Raw genomic sequence first — 24,469 nt, forward strand, 5'->3', positions numbered from 1 at the left:
CTATTTTACTGTCATGATGAGCGAATATTGTAGAAAAATTCCACACTAAATAGTGATTAAATACAATCCATTAATAGCCTACATGTTAACCAGGAGTCACTCTCATTTATAATCGCGACATCATCTGATAAAATCAACATGCATCTAACGTTACACTATGTTATATGGCTATATTTCTTTTTTGTCTCATGCAGCGCACTGAGTAACAAAAAAGTAGAGTAACAAACTAAAAAAAACAACAAACAAAAAAAGTGCATAATATTAACAGACAAACTATGCTCATATTTATAATTCCTAACTGTCAGTAAGTGACAGGTGCTTGGAAATGCTGTTTTGTACTCATTTACTGAGTCTGCTGCGGTGCGGCCAGCTGAATGCACTGCTTCTTCTCTGCCGCTCAGGGGTTTTCAAACTGTGGGTCGCACAAAGCCACTTGGCGGCAGCTAAATGACACACACACACACACAGTTCCTAGGGCGGGACTATATACAAAGATCAATTACGAATTGCGATATTGCTCAGTACGATTTTCGAATCGCAAAGGCCAGGATTTAAAACATGCGTTGTGTGTTTTGAAGCGCGGGCGCGCACGAGTTGTAATAACAGTGAGGGTCTCAGAGCGATGGTTCATTATTAAAATGCTCGTCAGCATTATTAATGAGAAGATACTCGCTCACTTCACTGTGCTGTGTGCTGCATGAGATTGCATACACCGGAAAATTCAAATGTTGCGAAAACTGTTTCAGGTAGGCTATGTTCATTCATTTCTATCATCTGTTTGAACTCTGTGATAGAGCCTTGCATTTCGGCCCGGCCCCGACTTTTTTACGCCTCTAGGGCCGGGCTTCGGGCCAATTTTCATGTCATAGTTCAGACTCGGGCCTGTTTTAGGCTTCTCCTTATTTTTATATTTTCGACATCCATCAATTAGTAGCCTAATGAAAATAATTGCCACGCTGGTGGAAACAACATGAGTCCGTGCGGGGTTCGATGGGGTTTAGAGTCCCGCAGCAGCAGCGAGTGCCATCAGAGCAGCTGAAGAGTTATGCGTTCAAATACACTCAATAAAGCTTGCCGTAAAGCCCCAGCAAAAGTAATTACCATGAATGTGTCCGGGGGAAATAGTAAGGCGATATTTTAATTATTTACTAATAAACTAGTGTTTTCTGTGTCAGTGTCGCAAAGATGAAGATGATGATTAACGTATAAACATTGATATATGCTTGAACTGTTTTAGTATATCTGTAGATTTTATTTTAGGCAAATTTGAGAAGGCTAAATTGATCAAACATATGGTCTGCCGCTGGCCACTTGGTCGTTACTTTAAGAAAGAAAAAAAACGTAGGCCTATTTAATGAACAAAAAAAAGCTCCAAATATTTTTCTAAATTAACTACATTTAGTTTCAGTTTTGTTTGTTTAATTACATACAAAACTGAACTATTTTAATAGCTGAAACATGAGCCGTTTTGGGAGAAGGGGGAAAAAAAAGACTGGCTCGGGTCGGACTCGGGCCAGTAATTCTGACAAGCTGTCAAGACACGGGCCGGGCTAGGGCCTGAGCGTCTCGGGACAGGGCCGGGCTAGGGCCTGAGCGTCTCGGGACAGGGCCGGGCTAGCGCCTGAGCGTCTCGGGACAGGGCCGGGCTAGCGCCTGCGCGTCTTGGGACAGGGCCGGGCTAGGGCCTGAGCGTCTCGGGACAGGGCCGGGCTAGGGCGTCTCGGGACAAGGCCGAGCTAGCACCTGAGCGTCTCGGGACAGGGCCGGGCTAGCGCCTGAGCGTCTCGGGACAGGGCCGGGCTAGCGCCTGAGCGTCTCGGGACAGGGCCGGGCTAGCGCCTGAGCGTCTCGGGACAGGGCCGGGCTAGCGCCTGAGCGTCTCGGGACAAGGCCGGGCTAGGGCCTGAGCATCTCGGGACAGGGCTGGGCTAGGGCCTGAGTGTCTCGGGACAGGGCCGGGCTAGGGCCTGGGCGTCTCGGGACAGGGCCGGGCTAGCGCCTGAGCGTCTCGGGACAGGGCCGGGCTAGGGCCTGAGCGTCTCGGGACAGGGCTGGGCTAGGGCCTGAGCGTCTCGGGACAGGGCCGGGCTAGCGCCTGAGCGTCTCGGGACAGGGCCGGGCTAGCGCCTGAGCGTCTCGGGACAGGGCCGGGCTAGGGCCGGGCTAAAAATGTGCCAAAGTTAAAAAATCTTTTGAAGATATAGCTGAACATTTATTCAACCATTGCAAAAGTAAATTTCCGGCTGAAGTAAATTTGTCATCTCGGTTTTTGGTGTTTATTTAAAATGAGACACATCTGTTTATTATTTTTACAATTTCACAATTATTTTAATCTCCAAACTGTTTGAGATTCTGCTTCTCTTCTTATGCTTTGCTAAAAAAAAAAAAAAAAAAAAAAAAAAAAGGTGTTGGGTTGTGAAGGCCTTTTCTGCGCTGAACCCCGCAATGAGTTTAACAAAACTCGCAGCGCGGATTACAGTTCATAGTCGCACCGGAGTGAGCGCGTTTCGAGGTTTTATGGACATATTTCATAGACTCATTATCGTCTGTAAATGAAGAAATTAAAACGTAAATATTAGTAGTGAAATTTTACAGCGGTACTAGAAAATAAAATGGCTATTTTTCTTAAATACTTAATTTCTGCCATATTATGCTTTTAATTAAGATTAAGTTTATAGTAATGTCAACTGTTTTTTATCTCAAATATGTTGGTGGGTCTTGAAATAGATTCTACTTGTCTAGGTGGGTCGTGGAATGGAAAAGTTTGGGAACCCCTGCTGCCGCTCACTGCACAGAACAGCCGCAGAGAGAGGCGAAACTGCGCCAGGAGAGTCAGATCTCGCGCTCGCGGGGCAGCACTGGCGACTGAATCTTCCAACTGAACCATAAGGTTTATCCAAAAATGTCGCTAGGTTTGTCAGTTTGTATATTCTATGGAAAAAAGCAGCTAAAAGGGTCTGAAAGTTGCTAAATATAGTGCTAAAGTCGCGCTCGTGTGTGAGAGAAGCTGATGGCAGCGTGCGGTGGATATTGTGGATGAGTTCTTCTGTGTCATCATGTTCTACTAGTTCTACAGCTTCAGTTTCGGAACTTTCACGCTTAGTAACACATAGAGCTGTGTCCTCGCCACAAAGCAATAGTGAAAAGAGACCTCTCTCTAACAGTGTCGCATTCCAAACGTTATGTAAATGACGGTATTTAAAAAATTCATATCATAAGAAAAATAAACACCGGTATACGGTATGAACTGGTATACCGCCCAGCACTACTGGTAATCTAAGGTAACTGCATGGGTCAAGGTTAGGTTTAGGGGTAGTTTCAGGATTAGGCCTCATACCTAGTTTCTACCCAGTTATTTTAATTGCCACAATGTGTAAACAGAACAAGACTGTAAAATAAAGTGCTACCAATAAACCTCTATAAACCTATATATGGGTCCAGTCAGGTAAAGAAAAAATTATAACAAAACCACCAGAATCTTAAAATTGAGATACAGATTTCTGGTTATATTGCCCAGCACTACAGTGAAAGAAAAACAGCTATATTAAAAGTCTCCAATAAGACTAGATGAAAAATGGTGTCCAGTCCAGATTGGTGCAAAGCTGCAATGTACTGAGGTTAACCTGAGCACTTTGACTCACAAGGCAATCCCTGCTCAGCATTCAGAAGTTCACATTTTAGACTTGAAATATTGAGGCTGTTCAACATCGCATAATACTAGATAAACACTGTTGTCCTCTTACCCCAAGTAGGTCTCTGCCATCTTCATCCAGGGGTGGCACCACTTTAGACAGGTCCTGTCGTGCCCACTTGGGAAAGGAGGGTTTGTAGTCTGGCATTGAGGTGACTCCAGGCCATATAGTTTCATCCGGAGTGCCAAGTGTCCGAAATATCCGAAAGAGCTGGTCTATTTCAGAGTCTCCAGGAAACAAAGCCCTCCGAGTGATCTGGTATGAAAAGCCAGAAAGTGTGTCAAAAGTAAAAGAACACAAGTAATCAATAAAAGTAAAAGATGCCGTGTACATTCAAAAAAAGAAATACCATTTCAGCAAAGATACAGCCCAAACTCCAGATGTCAACAGCTGTAGAATAATATTTACATCCCAGGAGAATCTCTGGAGCTCTGTACCACAAAGTTACAACCTATGAAAAAAAAGATAAAATTGCAGCTGTTAAAGATCAATTAGGGCCTTTGCTGGTAGCTTGTTTGCATGGTCATCCACACACAAAATTGGTTACCAATAACAATTAACAATTGAATTTTACAACTACAAGATATAAGAGTTATGAAGGATTTTAGTATAAAATTTGAATTCTTAATACTATTAAGAATTCAAATTTTAGACTAAAATCCTTCATCCTCCTCCGTTGCTGTAAGCTAGCAAACATGATGGGGGAATTCTTTTGAGAGAGAGAGGAGAGGTGGTGGTGGGGGGTCATATTTTATACAAACTTAAAAAAAAAATCCTTTAACCAAAATGTTTGATCACTCTAGTATTTGAGTTTTTACAATTCATGCAAATATGTGCTGAATATTAATACAGGAGATACAGATATTTTAAAACATACTGCTTGGACGCTAGATGGTGCTATAGGGCAAATATAGTTGTGCCTATACACTATGAAAAGTTGTTTTATTTCAAAATATGAATCAAATTTATTTATTTTAAATAACAATGAAACTACAATAAAGTATAGTCAGATTAAACTGTGTTGTCTAGCTAATCTCATCAACAGGCCAAATAGATTTTTACTCTTGGCTTCTGAATGCAGCAGATGTATGTCAATCTGTGCTTTCTAAGGGTGAGGAAGATTTGAATAAACTATAACAATTATAAAACTACTCCATTTTTCTTTGTAGATCACATGTTGTAACTTCCTGCCTATTCAAGAGCTTACTCAATCGTCAAATAAATAACCCGTGTTTCCGGGCAGGACAAAATAAACTGAAATTACAATGATTGGAAGTTCAGTGAATAATCAGACAGATGTGTACAGATGTGAATTACACAAAAACACCTCAGAAGTTAGCCATGGTACGATAAACCAGGGCTGTGTAATTAATCGATTAATAAACAATTAATTCGATTTCGGCATCCAACGATTATGAAACTACAATAATCGAGAAAAATTATTTCACGTGCGAATCAGTAAAATCATGCAACGTGACTTTTGCAAAATGGGACGTGCTTGATTTATTAAAGGTGATTAGGTGATGTTTTTAAAAGCGCTAAAGAGAACCTCAGTATTATTTCTGTTTATACGCTCAGAGACGGAAGGAACAGAACACGGACATGTAAAGTCATCTTTTAGCTCAAGGTGCGTGCTTAAACATCAAATACACGGAAAAATGTGTCAATGTGTAACAGTAAATTGGATCCGTGCAGCTCTTAAAGTGACAGCAGGCTATTCCAGCTTCTGACTGTGTGCTTGATATTAATCAAACAACAAAAGACAGACAAAATCACTCACTGCTCTTAACTGAAGGACTGTAGCTTTAATAAGAATCAAAGGAAGCTTAATTCTAACAGTGAAGACTATGCTATTTTATTTTACATTAGATTATTCAATTTCTGCAGTAGCTGTTAACTGACTATAATTAGACTTGCATTAATAAAAAACACCTTTTGGTGTCCTGTACATAACTCATTTGCCATGATAACTTAACATAAAAATGACTATGACAGGGTGTGTTATATTAGGTTTTTATATTCATAACAAAAGCATTACTTGGCTCTTTAGATCCATTTTCTATATTTTTTTGTTTGTTTGTTTTTAGTTTTGTGTAAGAGGATGCTTTGATTTTGCTTTGTCCCATGCACTGCTCATTAAATTTGAATGGGAGTAGAACAAATCATAAAATAAATAAAATTATCCTATTAATATTTTTGTTAAATAAGAGATTACTCAATTTGAGTGTATTGGTCATTCGGTAATAAAAACTATATTTTTATTTAATAAAAAAGAAGAGTTTGTCCATGTCCCTTGATTGGTTGTCCACCCTGTCATATTGGGAATCCACCCCTTTAAGAAATTTTCTACGTCAAGTCACCTTTTTTTTATATAGCGCTTTTAACAATACAGATTGTGTCAAAGCACTTAACAGTATCAAACTGGAGGATAGAGTGTCAGTAATGTATAATAATAAGATTAAACACTCAATTTTCAGTTAAAGGCATTTCATTGAGAGTTTGCTTACTTGCTTTGCAAAAGCTTAACATGTCCATCCTGTCGGCATAAAATATTCTAATCAGAAGTGATCAGAATACAGTATTTTCAAAGTATGTAAGTTTAAATATACCAGATTCTCTTCAACAACCAGACTAAATATTTAGCTAGTCACAGTTTGTTGTGAGCTAATATGCTAATTTAAGCTCAAAATGTCCACCCTGTCGGCCACTTAGACTCATGACACATACATGACCGGGTGTAGTTAATACTGCAAAAAATCTAAAACGAATGGGGGGGGGATTATTTCTTTAATAACCCTGTTTAGGAAAGGGACATCATACCTTTCAGAAAATAATTTGCGTATTAATTTTGCAATGAAAACGTATTTAACAATAACATATATGTCCATGACAGGGTGGACATATCTTGTGGTTTATGCTTCAAATAATGGCCCATAATTATCTAGAAACAAATGTGTGGGAGCTCAGCTAATGTGTTTCTATTACTTGAGTGTCTACTATTTATGACTACTATTGATGTGAATATCCCATATTTCTTCCACAAAATCAGTTGTGTTCATTTGTTCACAAAATCATTTGTGTCATTTGTGTTCTTTTCTGAATTCAAGCGCTTCACACTGGATCTCACAGCGCTGTTTAGTGAGTTAAGTTTTATAATAGCATTTACACTCCAAGACCTAATACAGTCGCATCCATTGCCATCACTAACAGTCACCACAAATCTTTGTATGATGAGTGCAAAGCAAGATCTAAATGCAGTACAAAGGGGAAAAAAACGAAGAAAAAAAAATCCAGTTGCTTGAAAAGTAGTATTTAATACCATAACACAACACAATTTCTCAACTTGCCGTCCCAGAGCTGTACGAGAAACGTAAGGCACATATTGAAACTGAGCTGTCACAAGTGCAATATTATGCAGTGATAACAGTGGTCCAGTTTTCATAAATTTTAATTGTAAAGGATGGGGTTGAGAAAGGATAAAGGATACAGACTGACATGCTTATAGCTTAACACTGTGTCCTAACCAAATGCAATGCGATGCCACGACACACGATAAAGGGGAAAAAAAAACACAAAATCACTCTGCGTCTTCCCTCAAACTAAACGCCCTTTACACGCCTCTCTGGAACAATGTCACGCAACCCAATCATTTCACCAACAAAGTGAAGTTATGGGAAAACTTATCAGAAAGAAATAGCAAGATCACAAAACGAACATGATAAAAGCGACTTTGTTTGCATTTGTTGTTTTAATTCACAAATCACTACAGGAGGCCTTCATTCAAGCCCCAGAGCCATGTGAGGCAAGTTTTATTATGGATGTGCTCGCTTTATTTGACATCTTTTGGACTGTTGGGAAAAAAAAGCACCCACCTACTCCCATTCTAAAGCTTGGAAGAGCAAGGATAATTTTTAATATAACTCCCATTGGATTCGTGTGAAAGAAGAAAGTCATATACACCTAGGATGCCTTGAGGGCGAGTAAAACATGGGCTAATTTTCATTTATGGATGAACTAACCCTTTAACCATTTAGTTGCAAATGCATTGCACTTAAAAAAAATAGCCCGCCCATTTTCTCTTCTGATTGGTTGTGATTTTTCATTGATTTTGGTGCGTCTTGTAGCTGTGGTCGCATCTGGTATGGACAGACAAATTGCTTGTCTTTGAATCTTATCATACCTGGTTAGGGCACAGTGTTACAGTCATGGCCAAAAATATTGGCACCCTTGGTAAATGAAGTGAAGTGACATTCAGCCAAGTATGGTGACCCATACTCGGAATTTGTGCTCTGCATTTAACCCATCCAACGTGCACACACACAGCAGTGAACACACACACCGTGAACACACACCCAGAGCAGTGGGCAGCCATTTATGCTGCGGCGCCCGGGGAGCAGTTGGGGGTTCGGTGCCTTGCTCAAGGGCACCTCAGTCGTGGTATTGAGGGTGGAGAGAGTGCTGGACATTCACTCCTCCCACCTACAATTCCTGCCGGCCGGAATTGTTTTGCAACCTTTGGATTACAAGTCCAGCTCTCTAACCATTAGGCCACGACTTCCCCTTGTGATCAAATATGATCAAAGAAGGCTGTGAAAATTAATCTGCATTGTTAATCCTTTTGATCTTTTATTTTAAAAATTCACAAAAATCTAACCTTTCATTGGATAATAAGAATTTTAAAATGGGGGGAAATACCATAATGAAATAAATGTTTTTCTCAAATATACGTTGGACAATTATTAGCACCCTTAGAAATTCTTATGAGTAAAATATCTCTGAAGTATATTCCCATTCATATTCACAATTTTGGGTGATTATGAACATGAAATTATCCAGCCATGGCATTCTGTTTCACAGAAATACAAATAGGAGGGAAAACAAAGCCCAAATTCCCTTAATCATCCATCACAATGAGAAAAACCAAAGAATATATTTCTGATGTGCAGCAAAAGATAATTGAGCTTCACAAATTAGTGAAGTGGCTATAAGAAAAGAGCTAGAGCAGTGAAAATTCCCATTTCCACCATCAGGGCAATAATTAAGAATTTCCAATCAACATAAAATGTTACGAAACTGCCAGGAAGAGGACATGTGTCTATATCGTCCTGATGCACGGTGAGAAGGAGCGTTTGAGTGGCTAAAGACTCTCCAAGGACCACAGCTGGAGAACTGCAGAAAATGGTTGTGTCCCGGGGTCAGAAAAGCTTAAAAAAAAATTGTCAAACAGCACCTACATCACCACGTTGTTTGAGAGGGTTTCAAGAAAAATTCTCCTAGCTCATCCAAAAACAATCTCCAGCATATTCAGTTATCAGACACGACTGGAACTTCAAATAGGACTGGCTTCTATGGTCAGATGAAACTAAAAAATTTGCTTTTTAGCAGCAAACACTCAAGATGGGTTTGGTGAACACAGGGATAAAAAGTACCCCATGTGTACAATGAAATATACTGCTGTATTTTTAATGTTGTGGGCCTATATTTCTGCTGGAGGTCCTGGACATCTTGTTTAGACACATGGCATCATGGATACTATCAAATACCAACAGATAAAAAAAAATGTGACTGACTCTGTTAGAAATCTTATAATGGGCCATGTTTGGATCTTCCAACCGGACAATAATCCAAACACAAACCTTAAAAACAACACAAAAATGGGTCACTGAGCACAAAACTTCTGCTATGGCCATTCCAGTCCTCTGACCTGAACCCTGTAGAAAATGAGTGAGGTGAACTGAAGAGAAGAAGCACCATCATGGAGCTGTGATTCTGAAGGATCTGGAGAGATTCTGGATGAAGGAATGCCTCTGATCTCTTGTCAGGTGTTCTCTAACCTCATCAGGCATTATAGGAGAAAATTTAGAGCTGTTAAACTGGCAAATGGAGGTCGTTAATTGTGGCCAATGTGTATTAGAGAAAAACATTAATTTCATAATGATATTTCCCCCCATTTTAAATTCTTATTATCCAATGAAAGGTTAGATTTTTGTGAATTTTTTTAATAAAAGATCAAAAGGATTAACAATTCAGATTAACTTTCACAGCCTTCTCTGATCATATTTATCAAGGGTGCCGATATTTTTGGCCATGACAGTATGTTTTAGATGATTACACCTTATTTAAGGTAGAAACACACTGAACATTTAGAAAAACTCTCACCTCATGTGTGTAAGTCCGCACAGGAACACCAAAAGCTCTGGCCAGACCAAAGTCAGCCAGTTTGATCTCACCCTGAGCGTTGATCAGGAGATTCTGGGGTTTAAGGTCCCTGTGAAGAACACGATGAGAGTGACAGAAGGCCAGTCCCTGGAGCAACTGGAACAGGTAACTCTGAACAAATACAGACAAGCGATTAGACCAATACACATTAGACAGACTATTTAGCCTTGGATGCTTTAACAAATGCGGGCTGCAATTGTTAACAGCATCATTAGCCCACCATATTTTTATAGTGTCATTTATTATAAACAAGTGTGTGGGAAATGCACTATACAAATCAACTTGATGTGCATAAACTTGCCTAACATAGCACAGTTGAATTCAAAAATGCACAGTACACATAGCAAGTTTTTTTTAATAATAAATAAAAAGAAAACAGTGCTGGATGATGGCATCATTGACTCTACAATGAACTGACTTTAACTGAAAATTGTCTGTTTACTAATGTCCTTTTTTAGAGATGTTTTACAGCAGAACTTAATTTTATCTGTATAATTGAATCAATATTTTCCTGTTTAACAATGTAATCCTGCTTTGACGCAATCTGTATTGTATAAAGCGCTAAATAAATAAAAGTGACTTGACTTGAATGGATACACTGGACGCATCAAAGAGGATGCTCCAAATCCAATGTCTTGTTGCCTAATAGAGCATGAAGTACATTAGAAATAGAGCATCTAGCATCCAGGTACAATATTAAAACTAACATAGCAAAATAAAACAAGCATTTAAGATAATTATTATATAATTATATATTAATTATTAATTATAATGAGTTACTATAATTAAGCACAATTATAATGAAGCAAGAATGTTTAATCCTAGAGAGCCACAGCACTTTACACATTTTGTATTGTTTTTGTACACCTGATTTGATCCGTGAACTAAATTGAGTGTCATATGAGAGTGACACAGAAAATGTGCTGTGCTGTGGGTCCCCAGAATCAGGACTGAAAACCACTGGTTACTGGTTAACAGCATTTCTTCTTAGAAATAAAATGACACGTACCTGAAATATGTACAAATGAACTGATATTGAAACAAAAGAGAATAACAATCATGTGATTTGGAATGAAATTCATAACTTTTGTGTAACACTTATTTGCTAAAATTGTATTGAGGGGTAAAAAAAAAGATTTTTTAATATGAATTTTGGCAAACATTTAACTTTGCTAAAATCAATATTTACAGCAGTGTTAATTTTGGCAGGCATTTTTGATTTAGTCCTAGTCTTTATCTTGAGACGGAAATTCTTGAGACTTACTGATCTTAGTCATTTGAGTCTTTCATAGTTTTAGTCGACAAAAAGTCATCGCATTTTTGTCAACTTTTAGTCAAACTGCAGTTACCAACATTTATATTTGGTAGATATTTTATATGTAGTATTCAAACAAAAATAGTAATCAATTCTTCTCTCTTTAGACCAAATCAATTAAGCTTATGAGAAATTTGAATAAAGGATTGAATTTGGAAAAACTGGAATAAATTTTCATTTTTTGCTAGAGATACAAATTAAACTCATTTTTCAGATACAGTAGGTTTACTTAAAAAGTATACATTTAACATCTTTTGTTGGTTAACATTTATGACACAGATAATTAGGAATTCTGTGCCTTACGCTCACTTAAGCCATGACCGACTGTATTTACATGAGATACTCTGAACTCTACACGACAGACTGATGTGTGTGTATTTGAGTGCTGAGAACTGAAGAAGTGGAGCACGCGCGGGAGACAGAGCTCTTCTATTAGTGCGATTCCGCCTATCCCGCCTTCACTAACTAAGTTAATCAACAACAAATTGTGACTCCCGGGAAAAACGGGACGTCTGGTCACCCAGACCCTAACCCTTTGGGTACTGAGGCCATTGTTTCAGATCGCTAGTTCGCGTTTTGGTAGCCTATCCGTCCACTGCGGCTGCCATACTGAGACTAGATAAGAAAATGCCCCTTATCCAATGACAGAGATGCACATTTTGAAAGACAAGACAGTTAACTTAGCCTATAGGATGCATTTTGAATGTCCGGTAGTCCTCAAATAACATTTTAGCCCCATTTCGTCTTCAAAAATCTGTGTAATAACTCCAAAAGTTCACCTTCACGAGTGGCAAGGATATGCCAGTGACAGACGACGAGTCCATAAACCTCTTCAGGTCTTGGTGAAGAAATTCAAACACCAAGTAAAGCTTATTTTCTGTGTGTATCACATCACGCAACCTGCAAGTGAGAAAACAAGCATTAGGGCAGCTTTTCTAACACTGCCTGTATACACTGACTCTATGTTATGATGTGAACACAAGTTATGCATTTGAGGAAAAATTCAATCATTCAGGGCTGAGCTTCCCAAAAGCATCATAATCCTAAATTGATCGTAGCTTAATTGGTGACAATTAGTTCTACTATCAATTTAGGCTTACCTTGCTTTTGGGAAATGCAGCCCAGGACTGAAGTCCCTGTACATACTTGACTATGTTTGGGTGATTGAGCTCTTTTAGCAGAGAGATCTCACGTATGGCAGTGCTGGGGACACCTTCAGTCTCTCTGAAATCAAACACATAATCATGTCAATCAAAGACGTGCATTTAAGACAAACGTCTGTTTACATGACTAATGAACATCAGCTCATCTCTAACGTTAAATACTTTTAAAGTTAATGACACCGTATGCGTTAGCGAAGTGAAACTTCCTCATCTGTTTGTAAAGGAACATTAAAATGAGTAAATCTGGATTATCTACATCAGCCACAGCTTTGACACAACGCCTTTCTATTAAGAGGTGAATTTGTTTTATGTAACGTTACTAAAACACGTAAATTACGTAACAGATACGTTTTATGAATCATAATTAATATACATTAACGTTAGAGGCAGGCACTAAGTTAGATTGTGACTGTATGCAAGATATTTAAATCTAACACTAATGACAAATTTAACACAAGAAAAAGAAAGTGATGACAAACACTTACGTGTCTAAACGAATCTTCTTCAGGGCAACTGTCTCTCCGGTGACTTTATTCTTGGCTTTATAAACAACCCCGTATGTTCCCTCTCCAATCTTCTCCACTTTCTGGAAAGACTCCATGTCAAACTGCCCCTTTTCCGGGGAAAACTGCCACTCTAAATCTACTTAAAACAGCGGCTGTATAGAGAGAGTGCTTTTAGTATCAAACGACAATCAAAAGAATTAAAATCAAATATTTGATCTTAAAAATACTGACGATTGAAAATCATGTCACAACTTATTATCAGCACCGCCAGTTCCCGCGTTTCATACAGCACACAAAAACAAGCCCCGCCCTCTGGAGACAGAAGAACATACCGGCTTCTGCACCAATCAACTGAGAGAAACAACAAAGCCCGCCCACTTGATGTACAGTGTTGCCAAGTTCGCGGGTTTCCGGCCTTGTTGCCGCGGGTTGGTTTTTTTCATGCGTGATATTTAGCCCCAGGAATACGAATTGTATCAGGGGAACCCCGCCAGAAAAACATGTATTTTACCCCCCGGGAACGCGATTTTTACCAGGGACCCCCCCCCCCTCGAAACGCGATTGGGCTAGTTTTGAGTAGCAGTTGAGCGGGTTTTGTTGCGAAAACCTGGCAACCCTGTAAACCAACCGACCACAAAAAACAGCGACTTCGTTTTCGTTGTCTAAACCGATGTACTGAGGGGGAAAAATTTACGTCCGCCCTCTTATGGTTTACGAAGGGTGCTGGAGCCCAAACGAACACAAGAACCCCGAGTTGAAACGATAATAAAAGCACAAATGCTGATGCACTGATTTGGCCGACTCTGTTCATCATTAACTTACCCGGCGATAGACTGCTGCTTCCGAACGCTAACGTGCCATTGTAGAGACACTTAAGTGCGTAATACAATATAGTCCAAAGCAGCTTCATAATAATTAACTGTAAAGTAACAGTGTTGATGTTGCAAAGTTCATTAATTGTGAAATTCCATGAAATAAACTTGAAATTGTAGCGTTAAATGTATATTAGACCGATTGTACTGTTGGATATTTAACTTAGGTGTTTCGTCAGAGATTTTGTGAAAGTAGAATAGCTCTGCTACTCCCCTCGATAGGAATTAATTTAGGATCCAAAAAAACTGGCAAACTGTGTCTTTTAACCGTTTAGTGAAATGTAATGAATTACAATCTGTACCGAGGTTAGGTTAGTCCCGGTCTCCTGACCGACCGGTGGTGCTGCAGCGCGAAAATGGCCGTAAAGACTTTAAAACCGGAATGAAGCAATTTCAAAATACAAACCTCTTCAACAAAATGGCGGAAGTCGTGGACCTGCATAAACTCAAGGTAAGAAACGAGGCGTAAATAACCTTTCTGTTTAATGTTTGGATCTATCTGTAAAACCAAGCTGTGCTAAGTTGGGTATGATGAATAAGTCGAAATATATTTAGCGGTTGAAGGTCACTCAGCACTCATTTTGCTCAAAAATCTAGCCCGCTTCCTTTAGACAAGACCGCGTTTCGACTCTAGCCTCAAACATAGCGAGCTGTGTACCTTTCGTTCCTCCATGCACAACATTTACCGGTTTAACGTTACTTAAAATCATTTTGGCTCAATCTTTAAGAGACTAAATGCGACTTTTACTTTGTTCCCTCGCCACTCAGGCACTACGTTAAATTAAAGTGGTTTATCAAACAATTCACTCTAAAAATAAAACCCAATCAGCACGAGTTCTTATACAAGTTCCTAAAAAGTTAATTGCTTACTTGTTTGGCCATCATAGTCCATCAACACCTAGCTGCCGTCCTAAACCGCATCTTTGGGCGTAAAGTTAATGGTCTGAAAATCTAGTGAGCGGCTTAATTTGTGTAAACGACGTGTTAGACATAGACGTAGACAAAGATGGAAGAGATTTTTTTTTCCTCTTGTTCTTTTTTTATATATATAAATGTCATGATACATTAATCTTTAGAACAAGCCTTGTTTGTTCAGATGTCAACTTTGTGGACTGACACAACCGGTTTCTCACTGCAGATGTGTGATTTGTTTGTGGTAAATGTAACCCCAGTCATTATAACTCCTATAATCTCCACAGTTGGCAGAGCTGAAGCAGGAATGTACTGCTCGTGGGCTGGATGCCAAAGGAAATAAAGCTGATCTGATTGCCCGGCTGCAGGCTTACCTGGAAGAGCATGGTATGCATTTGCTAAAGCGAGATATTTCAGCCTTTTTAGATATTTTACTTTAGGGCTGGTTTTTTTTTTCTTGACCAGTTCTGAAAACAATTGTGTTCTTAGATGTCTCCTATTAATGACCTTCCTTTTTTTCTTAAAGAGGTGAAATGAAAAGAATTTGACATTTACCCACCCTCATATTGTTTCAAACCCATATGAGTTTCTTTCTTCTGCAGAACGCAAAAGACCATATTTATGAAACAGTGCTTGGTCCCCAATAACTTCATAGTATTTTTATTTTTCATACTATGGAAATATGGAAAAGTACCAGCAACTGTTTGGTTGCGTGCTTCTTTTGTGTTCAACTCAAACTCGTACAGCTTTGGAGCAACATAAGGATGAGTAAATGATGACTGAATTTTAATTTTTGTTTGAACTATTCCTTTAACAAATGAGAATAAAAATAATTTTTGTAAAAATAATTTAGGACAAATTCAGAAACCGTAACGATGCCTGTTTAACATTTTAAAATGTGTTTTCAGAAGAAGTGAATGAAGAAGTTCTGGAAGAATATGGTGAGGTAAGTTCTCAGATGTAATGTGTTTCCATTGGAATCTTCAGGGCAAAATCTATTAGATGCGCACCTTGTGTTTACAAGCACTAATATCTGTAATCCGTTTGGAATGAATCCAATTTCCTAAAGTTCTGTTTGTTGAACCCTAAACGTTGCTATCCAGTTCACATTCATCTACATGTTGTTGCATGATGTACAGCGCTTGCCGCTTGGTGCCCAGTGGTTGTGTTCACAACAAATGTTTTTGAATATGGTTAAGAAAATAGTCAGACAGTGTGGTTTTTGAGTACCATATTGAGTTTTTTTTTTTTGTTTTGTTTTTTCAATGTTCATTGCATTTAACCCTTTTTAACATCAGGCACGTGCAGTTTTCTCATTCTTCAGTGCTACTTTTATTGTAGCATGGTGATATAAACGGTTAAACAAAACGATCAATACATACTTTATATCATTGTCTCATCATACAGCCCTAGTTTTTCTTTTACAAACTTCACTGATATAATTTTATTTAAAGCATAACACAGTGCAGTAGGGATGCATCGATCCGATACTCAGGATCGGTATCGGCTATGATACGGTCATTTTCTGCGGATCGGGTATCGGTCAGACGAGACCGATCCAAATCCGATATTGTGCGCATACTATTGTGTGTTGTTGTTAAGCTCCACGAAAGCACAAAAACATTAGAAAGCACCATAAAGTTTTTGTGCACTATATTTCAAGTGCCATAGTTTAATCTGAGGTACAGATGAATATTTAAGTCTTTAAATTCAAGTTCAGGTAAACTCTTCTCTCCGCCGCGGCTGTCTGTCATCCTCCATTCAGCAATCAAACTGCGTGTCGCGTTCGGTTACTACAGTCAAACTCTCTTCAAGAGCGCACAGTTACTGAGGTTTAAAACTGTTAAAAGAAAAGGATTAATAAACTTGCGCACAGATTTAATACACTACGCATCAATATCTCTTCCCTTTGTACTTTGAACGTTTCTATGCGGACTCTTTCTGCTGCTCTATATTGGAGTCTTATTATAATACTTTTGCGCAATGAACGATTATTAAGTCTTTCTTGTTCTGTCCTATCATATGTTGCTGCCTTCATTACCGTGCTATAGATTTAAAAGAAATGTCTTTTAATTTTATAGTAGCCTATATATTTATATATAAATGTATTTGCTTGTTTTTTCATGAATGTATTTTACATCAATTCAAAGAGCAATGTATAATTTCACCAGATTTAGTCCTACACTTATTCACTTATTTGTAAATAAAAATGTTTCACTAGGTTTTATAAAATTATTGTGCACCCATGATTTTTCTAGAGTATCCTTTGCTGTATTATAAACCAAGTTTATAATAGTATTTTTGTCATAGATTATGATTACATATTTTTTCATTAAAATTAAGATATCTATGTGTAGTAGATTGTTTAACACACAGAAGTATAGAAATTCTACATCGATTTAAAAAAAATCTGTGCTTGTATCGGTATCGGCAGATACTCAGAATTTTCAGGATCGGTTCTGAAAAAAATGGTATCGTTGCATCCCTACAGTGCAGTCGATAATTGACAGATAAATAGATGGTCACTTGCCTCTCTGACGATCTCTCTTTGGGGTTAAATTAATCAGATCACCTGAGATGGATTTTTTGTGTATTTTAATAGGTGTAAACAGACATGTGTTTGTGTCAGGTTCCAGATGGGACAACAGACATAGTGTTTGATTTGCTCGATGTAACATACTGCATGTGTTTTAGGAGGCCTTTGCCAAAGAAGAGACCGATGTCCAGAAGGAAGAGCTTACTCCTCCTGAAGAGTATGCCATTCCCCTTTCACTTATACATCAGCATGTATTGCACACAGCATATCTAAAAAAAATTATGCCGTACAATTTTTCTAGCTTTGCCTGAGGATTAGTGTTTGAAATGGGATTATTTACTGTGCTTTTGATTTCAGGGTGACTGAGAAAAAACTGGTCAAGATAAACCCTCCTGATGCAGTTGATGAGGTAATGATCTTTACTGAAACCACATACAGTGTTAGTCAAACCACATTTGTCATACTTATGGTAAGAATCTTAAAAAAAAAAAAAAAAAGTAATGTCACTGAGTTTAGACACTACAGCCCTTGATTCTGCTTTGCTACTATTAAACATTTATTTATAAATTAATATTAATAAGGGGAGTCTGAGATGTTTATTTGACAGTGATTTCACATTTCTTGTTTAAATGAAGGCTGAAATAAAGGGTGAACATTGTTTTTTTTTTTTTTTTTTATATATATAAAATGTATAGCTTTATAGGAGGAGGTTTCGTAGACTTAGCAAATGAATTTTTCATAAGTTTGTGGGTACAGACATCTGCAGCCATTCTTGGCAGTTTTTATGAGGCTTTTTTAAAAATAGTTCCTATCGATATCGGAATTATATTGTATCGACCGAAATTAAGAAATATATCGTGATATAAATTTTGGTCATATTGTCCAGCCCTAGTAGTAGTATTTAAATTCTTATTTTCATTGCAGAGGCTTCAGAAAAGAGCGGAACGCTTCAGTCTTCCACCGAATGCGGACAGCAAAAAGGTGGCACGAGCAGCAAGGTTTGCTTGTTTGAGAGAGAGATTACATGAAATGTCATTAGAAGAGACAAAGACTGAAGAATTCTGAGAATTTCTTTTGAGTGAAATGCAGTGTTGGGGCTGTGCAATGGTTTTATGCCGTGATGCTCAAATCTGGCTCGCAAGATCCACTTTCTTGCAGCGTTTAGCTCCAACCCTGATCAAACTCACCTACCTGTGATTTTCTAATGATCCTGAAGACATTGTTTAGCATGCTCAGGTGTGTTTGATTAGGGTTAGATCTAAACTCTGTAGGAAAGTGGATCTCACGAGCCAGATTCTCACATTTTTTCTGTCACTAAGACAAATCAACATAACTGTTTGTCAAACATTCCAATAAAATAAAAAATAAAAAAGTAAATTACACCTGCACTCTAGAGAAACAAACAGACTTGTAATTGTAAAATGGGACCTGTCAAATGGGGAAGTATACATGGGTATCATCTCTCAGTTATAATATTTCTGTAATCCAGTTATTTTGTGTGTTTTGAAACCTCTATATGTCTTTAATTCCTATTCTTGTTTTAATAGGTTTGGTTTGGAAGAACCTGAATCTGGTTTGTCCAAAGGTGAGTTGACAGATGTGTGTACAGTGCATCTCAAAACGGTTTTCAAAAATCCTTTAGTTAAAATACTGCTGCTTTAAGTTTTTGTTGTGCCGCTATGATGCTGTTGTCATGGGTAAGACCATGATAGTATTTTTGTGCCGCGTATTTCTTTTACTGCCACATATTGTTTGTCCATTTTATTCACTTTCTCCTATCCACCTTATTTTTCAAGGTGGAAGTAAGCTGTTTTCTGTGAATGTTTGAGACTTCCGCTTTATTAGCTGCTGTAGAGAAATGACGAGAATAACAAAGTACAATAAATGGTGAAAATGTTTTGTGCTACAAACCAGTGTGTTATAATTAAGATTCGATGCATTTAAATATTATGGTAAGAAACGCCAGTTTGCGAAATCAATTAGCAAAGCAAGCTGCTAACTGAAATAAACCTGGCTTATTTGGTAAACTTTTTATGAAACGGGCCCCAGAAGCCAGACACATTAAATTTACAAATGGCTGTGCCCACTCTTTCAGGAAAAATAAGGTGGATTAAAATAGCATCATACAAGTACTTAAAAATGAGTTGCAAATGAAAGACGTGACATAACATTTGAACAACCCGTCACTAAGTACAGTGTTTTAATCTGACTTTCTTTTGTGGTGACTTTGATGCAATGAATGACTCCGCAAGTCAGTTTTTACATTTTTAGTCTGATAATGTCTTCAAATTTGTTCATTTTAATCTTTTCATAAAATATTTATTGACTTAAAACCGGCACATAAGTCAGTCATTTGATTTTGGACATCAGTGCTTGCTCTGTGTTTGTTGTGTGCAGTAAGCTGTGTTGTCTGTGTGAGCACTATATTTATCTTTAAACTTAAGGTTTCAAGCTACAGTGAAAAGTTCCATTCATTGACATGTTGATTTGGTTTTTTTATTTTTTTAGGAACTTCAGTCAAACCAAATGTGAGTAGTTTAGCTGCACATCTTCGTGGGGGCAAATTGAAATGTGAAACAACTTTATCTCTGCAAAACCACTGATAAACGTGACGCTCGTCTTTCAGGTTGAGGTATTAAAGAAGAGAGCAGAACGCTTTGGCATAAATGTCTCTTCAGTTTCTAAAAAGGTACCTTTTTTTTCTTATTTCAAAACTTACGAATGACATTGTTTTGCATAGTAGCTATTTGAATGTTTTGTTGCCTATTTTGTGTGTTCACAGATTGAGGATGATGAAAAGCTTAAGAAGAGGAAGGAGAGATTTGGCATCGTCACAAGTGCAGCGTCTGCTGGAGCCAATGATTCAGAGGTATGGGTTCTGCTGGTAAACTGGTTTTAAAAGGTTCATTAAATTATTAATGAACCTAATAATTTCATTAATTAAAGGTTCATTAATTATTCCGGTTATCTTTGTTGGAAGAAATAATGGTTCTACAAATCTGATAACATTGTGTGGGGTGACTAACATTGCCTACCTTACAAGAGACAAGGTAGTGTCACTTTGTGGCAAGACTACGTTTTCAGCATCTCCATATGATCGGATTAAATGTAGTGTATAATTCTGACAAACGACAGGAGGGATTTATTTTTTTTTGAATGTCAGACAACACTTTGAGCACATTCACATCAGAGGAATAAAACTGAATTTGATCTGCTAGTTAACCGCTGTAAATTGTGGCAACACCTTGTCAAGTGATGTTCTTATTTATATCATTATTGACCGTTACAATCTTGTTTCTAACTGTATAACCCTTCTCCTCACCCCACCCTCTCATTCTTTTTCAGGCAAAGAAGCGAAAACGTGCCGAGCGGTTTGGAAATGTATAAAAAAATGGTTCTTACCCTTTTTGTACTTTTATTAATTTTTTTTCAAGTGTTCTTTGCAGTTCATTTTGTGATAAGCTTGTAATCCCTGTAGTACCATGGTTGTTTATCTGCTATTTACATTAAAAGTACCCTAGTTACTTACTAATTTCTCTCTTTTGTCTTTTAATCTTGAGGTGATGGATGATTTGCATTTGGCATTAGTGTGTGTGGATCCTTTAGGTATTAATATGCATCCTTCAGAAGTAGATCAGGAAAGGTGTACCTACTAGGTGCTAGAGATGTAAAGCTACATTTATCTGGATCGATGCATGGAATTAAATGGTTAATGAAATGTATCAATGCAAAGTATAAAAAAAAATTATGTATTTAAGATCTCAAAGCATGCATGGGTTTAGCTGGAAAAAAAAAAATCTTTATCCTACTAAAGTCACCAACATTTTGGATGGCCTGAGGCAATGAGTAAGCACATTTTTGTTTTTTGAAGAACTATTCCTTTAAAGCTGTTAACTCTCACTAGCACGCCAGTAGGCTCATTATTACATATTTGAGACTGTTATATACAGTGGTGTGAAAAAGTGTTGGCCCCCTTCATGATTTTTTTTTATTTTATTGCATGTTTGTCACACTTTAATGTTTCAGATGATCAAACAAATTTAAATATTAATCAAAGTAGCACAAGTAAACACAACATGCAGTTTTTAAATGAAGGGGTTTTTTTATGAAGGGGAAAACAAAATCCAAACCCACATGGCCCTGTGGAAAAAATGCCCTGTACCCTAAAAAATACTCTGTGGACTGACGAGACAAAAGTTGAACTTTTTGGAAGGTGTGTGTCCCATTACATCTGGCGTAAAAGTAACACAGAAAAAGAACATCATACCAGCAGTAAAATATGGTGGTGGTAGTGTGATGGTCTGGGGCTGTTTTGCTGCTTCAGGGCCTGGAAGACTTGCTGTGATAAATGGAACCATGAATTCAGCTGTCTACCAAAAAAATCCTGAAGGACAATGTTCGGCCATCTGTCCGTGACCTCAAGCTGAATCGAACTTGGGTTCTGCAGCAGGACAATGATCCAAAACACACCAGCAAATCCACCTCTGAATGGCTGAAGAAAAATAAAATGAAGACTTTGGAGTGGCCTAGTCAAAGTCCTGACCTGAATCCTATTGAGATGCTGTGGCATGACCTTAAAAAGGAGGTTCATGCTCAAACCCTCCAATGTGGCTGAATTACAACAATTCTGCCAAGATGAGTGGGCCAAAATTCCTCCACAGCGCTGTAACAGACTCACTGCAAGTTAGCGCAAACGCTTGATTGCAGTTGTTGCTGCTAAGGGTGGCCCAACCAGTTATTAGGTTTAGGGGGCAAGCACTTTTTCACACAGGGGCATGTGGGTTTGGATTTTGTTTTCCCTTCATAATAAAAAACTTCATTCAAAAACTGCATGTTGTGTTTACTTATCTTTGATTAATATTTAAATGAGTTTGATCTGAAACGTGTGACAAACATGCAAAAAAATCAAGAAGGGGGCCAACACTTTTTGACACCACTGTATTATTCTAGAACACAAATTAATTTCTACACAAGCCTGTAACATTTGAACCAATCAGACACACAACTATTTGTTACATTTAACAAATAATCTCTTATGCCCCCTCACCTAACCAAAAGGCCAACACCTAAGAAGGTAGAACAGACCCCTGGTTTCATGGCAACCCATCTGATAACACTTGTTTTATTGCTCAATTGAATGAGGGTAGAGCAACACTTCCTCATAGGACAGACACATTACGTCATAAAATGGAATCTTCTCTAATTAATTCATAGAAAAACCTTTCTTTGAATAAACACACATATCTTCAGTTCATTGTGTATGTTATTACTGTTCTTGTATATGTTTTTTGTCTATTGTACACCATTTTATGCATGCTTATGATAGATCACTAGTTAATATCACTCTAGCTGTATCATGTTTAGTCTCTATCAATTCGTCTTCAGATGATCTAATTGAGAGTGAATATTACATGTTGATACCTATGCAACATATTAGTGTCCTAAGAATCTTTAGAAGTTTGTGCATTAACCCAGCTGAATTACCTGTGTAAATTACCATGACCAGAGACAAAGAATCGTAAAACTTTCCCTCCAAAAATTCAGGACACCATTGGCTCTTTGACACCCCAGAGGTAAGTGACGCCTGGGCAGTCTTTGTTAGATGCTAAGAGGATGTGAGCTAGAACTTTTTCTGTACCCTCTTAAGTTTTTGTGCCAGGCCTTTGCGGCCTTGTCTTTCCATTCAACCAAGCTCCTTGGACCTCAGTAGATCTCTTTCTTAGCTCTTTTTCCATTCAGTACTTGGAAGAACATTTCTACCTCAGAACATCTTTGGAATTCATCACTCTTCAACCCGGAAGAACGTGATCGGGAGTCCAAAACTTTGAAACCATTAAAGACTTTCATCTGAGACTGCATTCCGGACACTCGACCCGACCAAATGCAGTGCAAGTATAACATTTAACTAATGAAACAGAGGTTTAGTATAAGTTATAGACCCCATTATAAATGGTGCTGATGGTTTTACTCAGGTGGTTAAATGATTTTCCCATAACTGCATTCTCTGATTTTCCTGATGGTTTCATCCATTAACGCTCATTAGCCTTTCCCATGTATGAGTGATTGTATGTTTGTTTGTTTGTTAGACTAGTCTGCGTTAGTGTTTAGTTAATAAAAGTTGTGTGCACAAATTACATGAGTTTCTGATTCTGCCTTGCATATTAAATGTCCCTTTCCGATTTTGACCCTCACTACATGCTCTAATGCATTAATAGGAAAGTATTTTCTGTGGCCAAGGAAATATCCTTTCTTAGCGTTGATACGAACTTGCACTGAATGTTCGCTGGACGGACAGATCAGCTGATGGCAATTTAATTCTGTGACAGTTATTACTGGCAGTCGATATAAATAATTGTAATTAATCGTAATTATTAAATTTTTTTTTTTTTTTTTTTTATACAATTCCCTTTTGAGCTTAAATTGTTACAAGCCCTATATCTTTGGAAAGTAGTTTTCATATTTGGCCACCGTTGGACCTCTGGAAGCTCTGGTTATGGAGCTTGTTGACTGGATGCCTCCTCCTCCTGCTTCTCCGCTTTCTGTAAGACATGCTGTCACAAACCAAAATAGATCAGGCTTTTGAACAGTACAGATTTTCCCACAAGGAAAACCCTATTATCTGCATTGTATGTGGTGTACCTCTTTGCTTCTTGCCAAATGATGACTGTTTCAGTGATTGGGCAGCCTATTATTAAATACTACATCACACACACTGGCTTCTCTGAGGTAGTACTCCAGCATATGTTTTCAAACTATCATACAAACTTATAAGTTCAAGTTTATAAGTCAGCTTTGGGGTGGAACAGCTTCAATTGCGCAAAAAAAAAACACCCTTCACATTCAAGTTCATTTTATTAAATAAACTGAAGTAAATTTCATTTATTATGTATATGTGGAGTAAGAAAAAATGACATTAAGATCTCAATGAAAATGTTTATTGCAGCATAGAAGTGACAAAATGTTGTACCTTGGGTTCAACGAGACAGAATTAACCCTGAACATCCTTAGCTCAAACCTTTTATACAGTTACAGTTTACTACCCTTAATGTAAGTGAAGTTGCTCCTGTCGTAACAGCTGTGGTCTGTATATTAATTAAGTTCTGACACCCCTTTGTCTGAGATGGTTCATGGTGTCCTACACCCATTCCCATCCTACAATTGGTCACCATTTGCTCAGAATGTGATCATCCCAAATGGTCTAGAAACAACATAACTGTCGACTCTCTTCTTTTTAATAATTAATTCGTCCTTCGG

General features: G+C 37.9%; 2 protein-coding genes across 10 annotated transcripts in view; one reads left to right on the plus strand and one right to left on the minus strand.

The window, feature by feature from the left end:
- LOC306857082 (cyclin-dependent kinase 2-like) overlaps positions 1 to 14,754 on the minus strand; it is a 29,385-nt gene extending 14,631 nt beyond the window's left edge. Inside the window, exons 1-7 of one of the 5 annotated variants that reach the window (XM_079396764.1) lie at positions 13,127 to 13,730; positions 12,875 to 13,047; positions 12,373 to 12,450; positions 12,006 to 12,126; positions 9,852 to 10,022; positions 4,042 to 4,143; positions 3,744 to 3,947 (exon numbers count right to left, since the gene is read on the minus strand). In XM_079396764.1, the coding sequence (XP_079252890.1) occupies positions 3,744 to 3,947; positions 4,042 to 4,143; positions 9,852 to 10,022; positions 12,006 to 12,126; positions 12,373 to 12,450; positions 12,875 to 12,990 (792 nt within the window). In that variant the 5' untranslated portion in view covers positions 12,991 to 13,047; positions 13,127 to 13,730. Of the gene's footprint in view, positions 1 to 3,743; positions 3,948 to 4,041; positions 4,144 to 9,851; positions 10,023 to 12,005; positions 12,127 to 12,372; positions 12,451 to 12,874; positions 13,048 to 13,126; positions 14,148 to 14,637 lie in introns of those variants that run through there. The other 4 variants (XM_079396767.1, XM_079396766.1, XM_079396765.1 and 1 more) reach the window with 4 other exon arrangements.
- Positions 13,300 to 20,751, plus strand: LOC306857084 (SAP domain-containing ribonucleoprotein-like). 5 transcript variants are annotated; one of them, XM_079396772.1, is made up of 11 exons: positions 13,957 to 14,218; positions 14,967 to 15,066; positions 15,588 to 15,625; positions 17,374 to 17,432; positions 17,573 to 17,624; positions 18,140 to 18,213; positions 18,763 to 18,800; positions 19,724 to 19,743; positions 19,842 to 19,904; positions 19,998 to 20,084; positions 20,561 to 20,745. In XM_079396772.1, exons 1-11 carry the CDS (start codon positions 14,150 to 14,152, stop codon positions 20,600 to 20,602), a joined length of 642 nt encoding a protein of 213 aa, XP_079252898.1. In that variant the 5' UTR covers positions 13,957 to 14,149; the 3' UTR covers positions 20,603 to 20,745. The 5 variants fall into 5 exon arrangements, with proteins under 5 accessions (XP_079252901.1, XP_079252902.1, XP_079252898.1 ...); XM_079396773.1 differs by having other exon boundaries at positions 19,998 to 20,117; positions 20,162 to 20,744; XM_079396774.1 differs by having other exon boundaries at positions 14,174 to 14,218; positions 15,591 to 15,625.
- Positions 20,752 to 24,469: the final 3,718 nt, after the last annotated feature.

Source organism: Barbus barbus (assembly GCF_936440315.1).
Source record: "Barbus barbus genome assembly, chromosome: 37".
Classification (NCBI taxonomy): Eukaryota; Metazoa; Chordata; class Actinopteri; order Cypriniformes; family Cyprinidae; genus Barbus; species Barbus barbus.